Genomic DNA, 11,667 nt, shown 5'->3' with positions numbered 1-11,667 from the left:
CCAAGTTTCAAGAATCAGAATCGAACCGTTAAAACTTGATCTGATTCTATTTCGATTCGATGGATTACTAATTTGATTGATTACTAATTTGATGGATTACTAATTTGATTCAACCATAATGGAAAGAATGTGTCCAGGCAATATGGATTAGGGGGGGGGGCTTCAAACCTCCGGTCGCATTAAGACCCCGTCCCGGTGAGAGATCCTTGAGATTCGTGCGGCTTTCGTTCCTTCCACCTGCGGAGCACTTCAACTAAGGATTCCTTTTCTCGCTTCCGCACTAGCAGTTACGCGTTCGACCACCGAGTCCACAGCCCACGGTCTCCCTCACCCGATCTTGAAGCCCTAATTTGATCTCCTTTCGAGAAATCGTCCCCGGTGGTATTTTCCTCCCCATTTTGATCGAATTCTACTCCACTCCCTTCTAATCTTTGTCTCTCTCTCTCTCTCTCTCGCAATTGAGCTTGAGAGATCGACCAATCCGAAGTATGTTCACCGGAGGGCTCGACGAATCGGCCATCAGCTGGCTCAAGCAGGTCCGCTCCACCATCCTCTCTCTCTCTCTCTCAAGTTTCATTATTCATTCGTTTTCTCTTTTTATCTTGCAGCTCCATCCAAGAAAATCTTTCTTTCTATCTGAACGTGAATGTTTTGACCTAAACCCCTTTGAATCTGTCTCCTGTTTGGTTACTGCATCGTACTGCGATTGTGCCTTTTCCTTGATGAAATTCTTGTTTTATATATGTCTATTTATGATATTCCGGTTCAGTTTTTGGTGATTATGACTCTTGGAATTTGCCTTCATTTCTCTTGCTTCCTTCGTTTTCGAATCCCCCTTCTTTCTTGTGGTTCTTTCTACCATCGATCGTTTTCCTTGTTCATGTTCCTCATGTTCAATCTTTTTCCCTCATAAGCCATGAATTACTTGATTAAAGAAAATGGGTTTTCCATGCATTCATGTTGCCATTTCTAAAAAAGATTCTTGTCATGGTCCTGTTCGCGTCTTTGATTTGGGCCTCACAAAGAGGGATCGAGCCCATACGCTTCCACGTTTGGGCTGGGGAGAGGGCCTTGGCCGTAATACGTTCTTGAATTCAATCAGACGGCCGAGATCGAACCGTTTCTCGCGCAACGACAAACCCCTGTTCCTGACTCGAAACCCTAACCCTAAATCCTTAGATCTCTATATATGGACGCATGTCGAGGGGCTTCATGTTTCTGTTGTTGCCGCTACTCCACATATGGTCTTTCATCTCTTCTTTTCAATTCGTAGATGTTCGTGGTTTCTTGATTGCTCTAACAATTTCTTCCGTCTCGTTGACGGCCGGCTGATGATGAGTGATCGTAAAGATCTTAGCGGATTTCAGTGAGACTCTCCGGTCTATGATCTGATTCTTGTTGTTACACACACTGATGCCTCTCCCTCTCTCCATCGGTCCTCTTTGCAATTTTGTTACTCATCTTTTGGTTTTGGAAAACTCTGCCGTAAGGAAGTTCCTTAAAGATCAAGTATTTAGTGCATCAAATGATCTACTGACTTTGGATCTAATTGAACATCGATTGCTCTAATGATTTCTCGGTGTCTTGATTGCCCAAACAATTTTTTCTCTCTCGAGTCTTGGCTGATGATGAGTGGTCTTAATCCTCTTAGCGGATTTCAGTGAGACTCTGGTCTTTGATCTGATTCTTGTTGTTACACACACTGAAGCCTCTTTCTCTCTCTGTCTCTCGTCCATTTTAATGAATAAATATCTATTTTGTCACTCTTATCTTTTGATTTTGGAAAACTCTTCTTTAAAGATCGAGTTTTTACTGGATCGAATGAACTCCTGGCTTTAGATCTCGTTTAACATTGAATTTTTCTATTGAAAATTAAATTTTTTTTGTTTGGATGCGGCAAAGAATTGGATGGTTTATTGATGCTTTGATGAGTTTAAATACTTGGTGTGGGCAGTGGCGGTGGCAAATTTTGTCATTGCCGTGAGCCTTTCTCACTAATTAAACGACTTCTCCTTCCACTGAGCGCCAACCCCTTCACTGCTTTGCCGCAATATTTAGTTTTTTCTTTGTAAAATTGTTTTTTCTTGTTTTCAATATGAAACCCGTCGAAGACCGCAAGATTTCTTTTGATGATTGAGACCATATTTTGCTCCTATAATTATCAAAATAGAAGCTGTCATAATACAGAGAACACAATATCAAAATAGAAGCTATCAAAATGCAATTAATTTATTTCTGGATTTCTGGAGCACTTGAATATATAAAGCTGGTGCAGTTCTTAACTGTAGATGCACAACGATGAGATTTCATTTTTTTAACCTTATATCTTGGAATAAAAACTTTCAGGTGAATTAGAATCATAGAGATGCTTTGAGGTTTTTTTTTATTGTTTTTTAACTTTTATGTCGTCCGGGAAAGAGAGATACTTCAGCCAAGGTTGACATTGGTGCTTCCATTAGAAATATTGGAGCGATCAATTGAGACTTATCGTCGTAGGGAGATTATTATGGATGCATCGATCATTTTCACGATCAAACTAAGAAGATGTTCGCTTTCATGGGGTCAAAAATGGAATAGAGCAGCTGCTCAGGCGCCTGCACATAAATATGGCCAAAAAACTTCTGATAAGTAGAAGTAAAATGTTTATTTTACCCATTCAATTAAATAAATGAATCTGACTCAAAAATATTCTTTTGATTAGGTCTGCCAATCTTGTCATTAGACTTAATCATAAATTTGAATTTGTTCTAATGTTTTATTCACAACATAAGACGCTCAATTATTTTTGCATGGGATGAACGGTTGGTGGAGTCATCGGAACAACCTTTTTAATCAAATTACTCCGGTAGAACCTGGTGGATGGGAATCAACTGGCAAAAATAATGCATCAAAATAAGTTCTATATGGAGATACAGACAGAAAAAACATAGCTTCAACGTGCAAGCATCGGCAACAATTTCTCAGTGCCTTGCCGAGCTAGCGGAAGCATACAAATAAGGTTGATCTAAACTTGACGTTTTTCTTATTGAGCTAACCATAGCCGTCAATTGAGGAGACAGGGTGTGTTTGACGGACCACCAAGTCCACCCAGCAAAGAATAGACTTGTTTCACATGGGTCGCTCTCTCTCTCTCTCTCTCTCCCATCCACATTGTTCCTTCCTTTATCCTGGTCCTGGTCTTTCCATCGGCTGCGGCGAGGAGAGAAATATAAAGGTGCTTGTTGATGTAAAGCTCCAGTCTTTCTTGTTGTGGGGCAAAGCGATTATGGCGACAAATTCTGCCTCGCGTTAGGATCCCAAAGAGCCAAGGGCCAAAAAGCAACCTCCTTTCCCCTTGGTCGCACTGCTTCCAAGTGGGGTTGCAATTCTTTTAATCTTGTTTGCTCTCTTTTCGCCTTTCCAAGATTGCTTTTCCACAGGAAAGGAGGATGTTTTCTGGGTTGATCCACCGCCCGGAAGCTTCGATTCCAACGGAGGAAGCCCACGGCCCGAGCCTAGTCCTGACGGCCGACCCCAAGCCGCGCCTCCGATGGACGACCGACCTCCACGAGCGCTTCGTCGACGCCGTCGCCCAGCTCGGAGGCCCCGAAAGTTCGTACCTTGTTCCCTTTGATTGCGAGTCTCTGCTCCCTTTTTTTTATCCCTTCACGGGTTCAGGATTTATTTTTGCCTTGAGTCGCTAGGATTTGTTGGCACTTTCTCATGAATAATGGAAAAGGTGTGGTCTTGCGAGTCGGCTCCTGCTTTACTTGGTGACACAGTCTGGAGTTATTAGGTAGCGTCGCTCATTTGTCTTTCTCAAGTCTGATGCTTTCGGATTCCTCTCCTAATTTGCCTCTTCAAAGCGATCATTCAACTCACACCGCCACTAGAAAGTGCTTTTTTTTGTGTGTGTTTCTAATGGGATAGGGCATCGCTTTAAATTATAACAGGTCTTTGGCAATCAATGTTCCTATTTGGTTTTAGAAAAGAGAAGAAGAAAACGACAGAGGTAGGATTGGATGACAAAAGTTTGTAATTGTTTCGTCTGATCAAATTCTATAGACCCTTCCACAAAAGAGCTGGTGAGCAATCTCGTGGGTACTTTATGTGGCCGTCTTTATGCATAATCAATGCCAAGATCAGTCAAAGTATTTTCTTGAAACAGCTCTGCCTCTATGCCAAGATCAATCGTGTTGTTTATTTACTAACATCAATTGTTGGTGGTTGGTTATGAAAGGAGTGGACCCCCTATTTTGTATTTTGATAAAAGTTAAGGATTTTATGACCGGGCAGTCACTAGTTTATGAAGTGTAAGGACGAATATAATTTATTGCTGAGTCTGCATTACCACTGCATATGCGCACTTGTGATGGATGGACTTGGAAGTTTTGTGTTGACATTACGTATCAATGATACTTTTCTTCTTGTTAATGAAAATAGACCAGAAATAAGTTCCAAGTTTCTACAGTGGAGACAATATTTAGAAGCCGAGGGTTCTGAAATTAGTACCGGTATATACTTTGCATTACCATTACTACAAGTTTGAAATTGGCTTGAATCTGAATGCATAGCTTTAGTAGTTAAAATAGACAAGACAAGTTATATAAAGAATAAAATTTCTAAGCTTAAAATCTATAAATAGAGAAAACAACATTCTTAATTCTAATCTTCTTCTGACTGATAGGAAAAGATCATAAAGCGACTATAGGCAATTAAATTTTATGGAACCAAATAATGGATGGTTAGTGTCATAAGAATAGTTCTGGTGGAGGAAGCTATGCTGTAAAATGGTTTAAATGCTTGTTTGTTTTGAGGACAGATTCATTTTCTTTTTCCTAGTGCCTACCAGTTTCAAATGGTAGCAGACCTATATAAATCAACTTGTAGGTTGGTAACTGATACCTCCAGAATTCAAACTTACCAGTCCACCCACTTTAAGACAAGTTAGATACAAAAATCTGTACAGATTTATGTCAGTAAAGTTGTGTTCCTATGCCCAACCAACAACGTCCCTGCTGGCTGTGTGTATACAAAGTCCCTTATCTTAGGTCAAGGATTTAAATCCTGGCCATGGTGTCTTGTGCACCTTTTCACCCTCTGTGTTAGTCATCTTTCCCCAGGTGAAGTCTGGTGTGCCAAGTGACACTTGAAAAAAAAATGTGTTACATGTGTACTCTATGTTTGGTATAGCTGTGTTTCCTTGTTTTACTTGAATGATTTAATAACCTCTCTTTTTAGCTTCAAGATATTATTGTATTGTTTCGCAACTGAGCCTTCATTTAACTTTACGTATAAGTGCTTGCTGTTGTCAGATTGCCTGATTACCCTCCTCTTGATTGACCTATTTAATGGGTAGAACTCTACTTTTGGTATTTGATTCATTACCTTGTTTGTTTCTTGACATATGGGAATTCTTGTTTTTAGGGCCATGCTGTTTCTCTAATAATAATTTATGCCTGTGCCTTTTGTTTTAGCATTAGTGGTCTAATGAATGGCAATCCATTTCTTTACTTTATTTACAGAATGGATAAACTTTTTTTTTCCTTAGGCTTGTAACACCCCTGATTAGTCCCACATCGAAAGTGGACAAGATTAAGATTGACTTATAAGGGTTTGATGAGTGTACTACTATCAACTTCAGCTTAAGCATTTTGGTCAGTGGTTTAGACTAAACGAAGTTGATAGACCAGTTAACCCATCAGGCTCGAGTCATGACAAGGCTGGTCTTAGACCACTTTTATCTTGTTGATAACATGTCTCATGGCTGACCATAGTTTGGTTATATAACTGTAGTTTCTCTGTAACGAACCTAAACCACCGAAGTTTTGTTTCTGTTTACTTTTGGTTGTCATCTTTTGAGATATGGACAATTACTGCTTTTTCATTGTTTTATGCCTGTGCCTTTTGTTTCAACATTATTGATCTAATGAATGGCAATCTATTTCTTTACTTTTTTTTACAGAGTGGATAATATTTATTTCCTTGGGTTGGTCTTAGACCACTTTTATCTTGTTGATCATGTGTCTCATAGCCGACCATAGTTTGCTTATATAATTGATTATCTGTAGTTTCTATGTAATGAACCTCAACCACCAAAGTTTCGTTTCTGCTTATTTTCCAGATACAATTGTTGATTATACTTTTTTTTTTCTCTTTTTAGTTTTGGCATCAATTCTTATGGTTGTCATCTGTTGAAGTCTGTACAATTACTGCTTCATCGTTTTATGCCTGTGCCTTTTGTTTCAGCATTATTGATATAATGAATGCCAGTCCATTTCTTTACTTTCTTTACATAGTTATAATATTTATTTTCTTGAGCTGGTCTTAGACCACTTGTATCTTGTTGATCACGTGTCTCATAGCCGATGGTAGTTTGCTTATATAACTGACTTATCTGTACTTTCTCTGTAATGAACCTCAACCACCAAGGTTTTGTTTCTGTTTACTTTTTGGATACAGGTGTTCATTATACATTTTTATTTTTATTTTTGGCATCAATTAATATGGTTATCGTTTGGAATCTGGACAATTGCTGCTTTTTCATCTTTTTATGTCTGTGCCTTTTGTTTCAGCATTATTGATCTAATGAATGACAATCCATTTCTCTACTTCCTTTACAGAGTTGATAATATTTATTTCCTTGGGCTGGTCTTAGACCACTTTTATCTTGTTGATCATGTGTCTCATAGCCAACCGAAGTTTGCTTGTATGACTGACTTATCTGTATTTTTTCTTGAATGAGCCTCAACAGCCAAAGTTTTGTTTCTGTTTACTTTTCGGATACAGGTGTTCGTTATACTTTTTTCTTTTTCTTTTTGGCATCAATTCTTATTTTTGTCATCTTTTGAAGTCTGGACAATTACTGTTTTTTCATCGTTTTATGCCTGTGCCTTTTGTTTCAGCATTATTGATCTAATGCATGGCATTCCATTTCTTTACTTTCTTTATAGAGTGATAATATTTATTTCCTTGGATTGGTTTTAGACCACTTGTATCTTGTTGATCATGTGTCTCCAGGGATTTAAAAAGCACTAGGCGCCAAAAGGCGTCAAGGTCCAAAAACGCCCGAGGCGTCGGGCGCTCGCCCGAGCGAAGCGAGGCGCTAAAATATAAAAATATATAATATAATTAATAAATATAATTATTTAAAATTTTAAAATAAAATATGCTATTAAATTAAGAAAATCTATTAACAGTATTGAAAATTAATAATTTCAAATAAACCTAACAAAATTAATAATTTTAAATAAACCTAACAGAAGGAGAAGAAGTGTAAGGCGGTGCTGAGCTTGCTGACTGAGAAAAGAGGAAGCGACAGCGGCGGCGGCAAGCGACGACAGCGGCGTGCAGCGGGAGACGCGAGCGGCGATAGCGACAACGTTTGCGAGCGGCGAGCAGTGGCAGCGGGAGCGGGAGCAAGAGCGGCGAGCAGCGGGAGGCGCGAGCGGCGACAGCCGCAGCATTTTTGAGCAGCGACAGCGGCGAGCAGCGGGAGGCGTGAGCGGCGACAGCCGCAGCGTTTTTGAGCAGCGACAGCGGCGAGCAGCGGGAGGCGCGAGCGGCGACAGAGGCAGCGTTTGCGAGCAGCGACAGCGGCGAGCAGCGAGATCGGGATCGGGAGTGGCAGCGGCAACGGCGAGGGTTAGGGTTGGGTTCTCACTTATATCGATTTTAGTTGGTTCGATTGAACCAACTAACCATCAGAGACCGAACCAGGACCGAACCAGAACCGCCTGGGAGATTAGCGAGGCGCTCAGGCCTCGCCTTGCCTCGCCCGAGCGCCTAGGCGAGCGCCCGAGCACCTTTTTAAATCACTGCGTGTCTCATAGCCGACTATAGTTTGCTTATATAACCGACTTATCTTTAGTTTCTCTGTAATGAACCTCAACTACCAAAGATTCGTTTCTGTTTATTTTCCAGATACGGTTGTTGATTATACATTTTTTTTCTTTTCTCTTTTTAATTTTGGCATCAATTCTTATGGTTGTCGTCTTCTGAAGTCTGGACAATTACTGCTTCTTCATCGTTTTATGCTTGTGCCTTCTATTTCAGCATTATTGATCTATTGAATGGCAATCCATTTCTTTACTTTCTTTACAGAGTGATAATATTTATTTCCTTGGGCTGGTTTTAGACCACTTGTATCTTGTTGATCACGTGTCTCATAGCCGACTGTAGTTTGCTTATATAACCGACTTATCTGTAGTTTCTCTGTAGTGAACCTGAACCACCAAAGTTTTGTTTCTGTTTACTTTTTGGATATGGGTGTTCTTTATTCTTTTTACTTTTTGCATCAATTCTTATGGTTGTCGTCTTTGGAAGTCTGGACAATTACTGCTTTTTCATTGTTTTATGCTTGTGCCTTTTGTTTCAGCATTATTGATCTAATGCATGGCAATCCATTTCTTTACTTTCTTTACAGAATGGATAATATTTATTTCCTTGGGCTGGTCTTAGACCACTTGTATCTTGTTGATCACGCATCTCATAACCAACAATAGTCAACTACCAAAGTTTTGTTTTTGTTTATTTTCCAGATACAGTCATTGATTATACAAATTTTCCTTTTCTCTTTTTAATTTTGGCATCAATTCTTATGGTTGTCGTGTTCTGAAGTCTGGACAATTGCTGCTTTTTCGCCATTTCTTGCTGTTGTCATCACTATAAACTAGTGGTAGGACCCTAGTTATCTCCACAACCTATGATTTCAGTTTTATTTTTTTATATCTGATGTAAGCATTGGTTCTAATCATAATCTGTCTGTAACATGTTGAATTATGTAGAGGCAACACCAAAAGCTATCATGCGAACCATGGGCGTCAAAGGACTTACTCTTTTTCATCTAAAGAGTCATCTTCAGGTACTTATAAACATGTTAAAGTTCTTTCCGTGTCGTTCTCTTAAGCTTTTCTTGTTGCTAAAGTCTGAAATTGGCTTGTACTGGAATACTTAATTTTTCCTGTTAATGTTTCAGAAATACAGACTAGGAAAGCAATCAGGCAAAGAAATGACCGAGCAGTCAAAAGATGGTAAGTCCATAAGTTTCTCTACTTTTTTCTGTTGTCTGTGCTTAATGCTTCATATTTACTCTTAGTTGAGCCTCCAAAGTTCCAAAACTTGATAAAAGGCTTTGTTATAATTAGACATCCACACCCATGCTTTCATAACCTAGGGGTTGTCTTGGAAAGAACGCCGAGCTGATTTGAAGTCTGTCTCGGTTCGAGCTTCCTTAGCTAGTTAGTCACACAATTTGGGTCTTGGAGATCTTTCCATTTCCATTTTGAGTTGTAAATTCTGTCAACAAATGTGGGCAAATTTTCTCTGAAAAATTTTCTGATCCACCACATGATTATGATGATCGGAAAACAAAGCAAAATGTATTTTTGCATTGTGCATCTTGATAATAGCTTTTGTCATGCCTAATTTTTACAAGAGAAGATTGGTGGACCTAATTGTATGGAGCACTATTTTCTGATAATCAGCATAAATGATCTAGCTATAGCATGTTTTGTTTAACATTTATACAATTCTCAGTTTCTCATCATCACTCTGTAATCACATTTTTTTAAAAAACTTAATCTGAATTTTTCTTTTAATAATTTGCATCTTGAATGTCAGCTTCTTACCTTTTGGAGAATCCAAGCAGCAGTGTTTTATCTCCAAGGGTGCCTACTCCTGATGTGAATGAGTAAGTTAGTACTTCTGAATTTTCCAGCAATCTACGTTGGAGTTGCCTTTCATGAGTGTGTGTATATATGTATATGTGCATGTACATATACATATATATGTATATGTATATGTATTTATATGTATGTATATATATATGTATATGTGGGTGTGTGTATATATATATATATATATATATATGATTTTTTTTTTGGCGAGACAGGTTACATATATGCAACAGAATTAACATGTTTGATGCTTCTTCTTTTAGGGGTCAGGAAGTCAAAGAGGCACTGAGAGCACAGATGGAAGTGGAAAGAAAATTGCATGAACAAGTGGAGGTAATTAAACCTATTTCTCTAATTCTCTTTGATTTTATTTTTGTTCCTTAACCTCCCTACAAACATGTTCTTTTTGAATAACCTAACCGTTTGCATCTGCCATCTTCAGTCCCAGCATAATAAAGTTGGGCCCTTTAAACTATGTGAATATTAGTAATCAAAGATCTCCTCTACAATGAATTCTTATGCTTTCTATCTAATATACATATAAAGTACACCTATATATTTAAGTTTACATATATGCGTTGGTTATGTATGATATATGCGTGTTAATATGCATATGTACAAGTGAGAAGGTGCATACAGTTTTGGCATGTTTCTGGTCATATTTCATCTTAAGTTGTGATTATACATCCCTATCTCTCTATCTGCCGAGTCTATTCTGGTTTGAATGTGGTAAATTGTCAAGTTAATTAGGGACTTTAATATGAATCATTTGTCAAAATCTATCCACATATGTTGTACTAAATTTTATCCACCTTGATTCTACATCAAATTTCAACAAACAATCATGATTCAACACTTTTCTAAAAACATTTTAATGAGAACTAGTGTATATCTATAACAACTTGACCAGCAGCAGTCACATATTTCATTATCTTAGCCATTTTTATTGTCAGCTAAATTCTTGATTATAGTAGCTTTAATTGCTCATCAACTTCTACTAAAAGTATATGTTGGCTGCTTTATCAGGTTCAAAAGCATGTGCAGATCCGAATGGAAGCCTACCAGAAATACATTGACTCCTTGTTAGCAAAGGCATATAAGATAGCATCCGAGCAAATTACTTCGAATAGTTTCAACACGACGGAGCAAGAGCTTTCAGACATGGCAACCAGAGTCATCTGCAGCCCTTCCGATCCTCTGAGCCAATCCATCCTCCATCAGTTATCAGTGAATTCGATCAATTTGCAGAGCCCTGGTTGCAAGACTTCGTCTTCGTCGGCGATCGAAGGCCAATTCTTCTATCAGAAGCCACATGAACTTAAAACCAAACCATGCTGAAGGGGCTGCTGCTGAAAGGATCAAAGTCTTCGTTCGCTCTTGTTGGCAAAACTTGCTTTCAAGTCCCATGGAACTTGACTAGGAAAAGTCAGCTTGATTACTGGAATCAAGTGATGCCTCCTTGTGAGGCCATTGTGAAAACTGCCGCAGGCTCTTGTTTGCTTATTTCTGTGTTTTATGAAACAGAGTTACATGATTATGTTGTGTGTGTTGGATAGACATTTACTGCTATTTGGTTCATCTTTTAACACTGGAATTGTGTAGGACAAGAAACTTGGGAGACAAACATACTTCTGAGATGATGCATCCATCTGGTCATTAATTAGAACAAAACTTAGGATTTTAATTTTTTTAAACCTTTTTTCCTAAGAAATGTCACTAATCATGGATTTCTCTATTATTGCAGCAGGTGTCGAGCTCACCTGTCTCGGCCGAGGCACGGAGGACCTACTTCCTTCAATCACAAGATCGGGCGACCCTGTTTCAGCTTCGTACTACGTACTCCTGCGTCTCGGCTGAGCAACCAAACAGGGTGATGCGGACAGCTATTGGGTCGGGAATGCGGGCCCCGCAGGCTGTGAGCTGGACCGTCCGTCGTGTCACGGTATCGCCTACGTCGCGTAGGGTCAGGCGGTCGGATTCCGCTAGAATTAGATGCCGTCAACTGCGTCGC

The 11,667-nt window shown here is 39.1% G+C and overlaps 1 protein-coding gene and 3 non-coding genes across 7 annotated transcripts; all 4 read left to right on the top strand.

Moving 5' to 3' along the window:
• The first annotated feature begins 238 nt into the window (after nucleotides 1-238).
• Nucleotides 239-11,193, top strand: LOC135583149 (protein PHR1-LIKE 2-like). 4 transcript variants are annotated; one of them, XM_065098979.1, is made up of 7 exons: nucleotides 239-536; nucleotides 3,420-3,591; nucleotides 8,766-8,842; nucleotides 8,957-9,011; nucleotides 9,601-9,670; nucleotides 9,920-9,989; nucleotides 10,683-11,193. In XM_065098979.1, the coding sequence occupies exons 1-7, from the start codon at nucleotides 489-491 to the stop codon at nucleotides 10,992-10,994; spliced, it is 804 nt and encodes a 267-aa protein (XP_064955051.1). In that variant the 5' UTR covers nucleotides 239-488; the 3' UTR covers nucleotides 10,995-11,193. The 4 variants fall into 4 exon arrangements, with proteins under 4 accessions (XP_064955051.1, XP_064955050.1, XP_064955049.1 ...); XM_065098978.1 differs by lacking the exon at nucleotides 239-536 and adding an exon at nucleotides 3,054-3,214; XM_065098977.1 differs by lacking the exon at nucleotides 239-536 and adding an exon at nucleotides 3,082-3,226.
• LOC135608608 (small nucleolar RNA R11/Z151) lies at nucleotides 1,326-1,419 on the top strand. Its single transcript, XR_010485586.1, has one exon. It is a non-coding gene; the product is annotated as a small nucleolar RNA R11/Z151 (small nucleolar RNA).
• On the top strand, nucleotides 1,620-1,711 carry LOC135608609 (small nucleolar RNA R11/Z151). The gene has a single exon (XR_010485587.1). It is a non-coding gene; the product is annotated as a small nucleolar RNA R11/Z151 (small nucleolar RNA).
• LOC135608610 (small nucleolar RNA Z152/R70/R12) lies at nucleotides 1,919-2,027 on the top strand. Its single transcript, XR_010485588.1, has one exon. It is a non-coding gene; the product is annotated as a small nucleolar RNA Z152/R70/R12 (small nucleolar RNA).
• Nucleotides 11,194-11,667: the final 474 nt, after the last annotated feature.

This window comes from Musa acuminata, chromosome BXJ2-3 (genome assembly GCF_036884655.1).
Source record: "Musa acuminata AAA Group cultivar baxijiao chromosome BXJ2-3, Cavendish_Baxijiao_AAA, whole genome shotgun sequence".
Classification (NCBI taxonomy): Eukaryota; Viridiplantae; Streptophyta; class Magnoliopsida; order Zingiberales; family Musaceae; genus Musa; species Musa acuminata.
The sequence above is the reverse complement of the archived record's forward strand: the minus strand, read 5'-3'. Positions and strand labels throughout refer to the sequence as shown.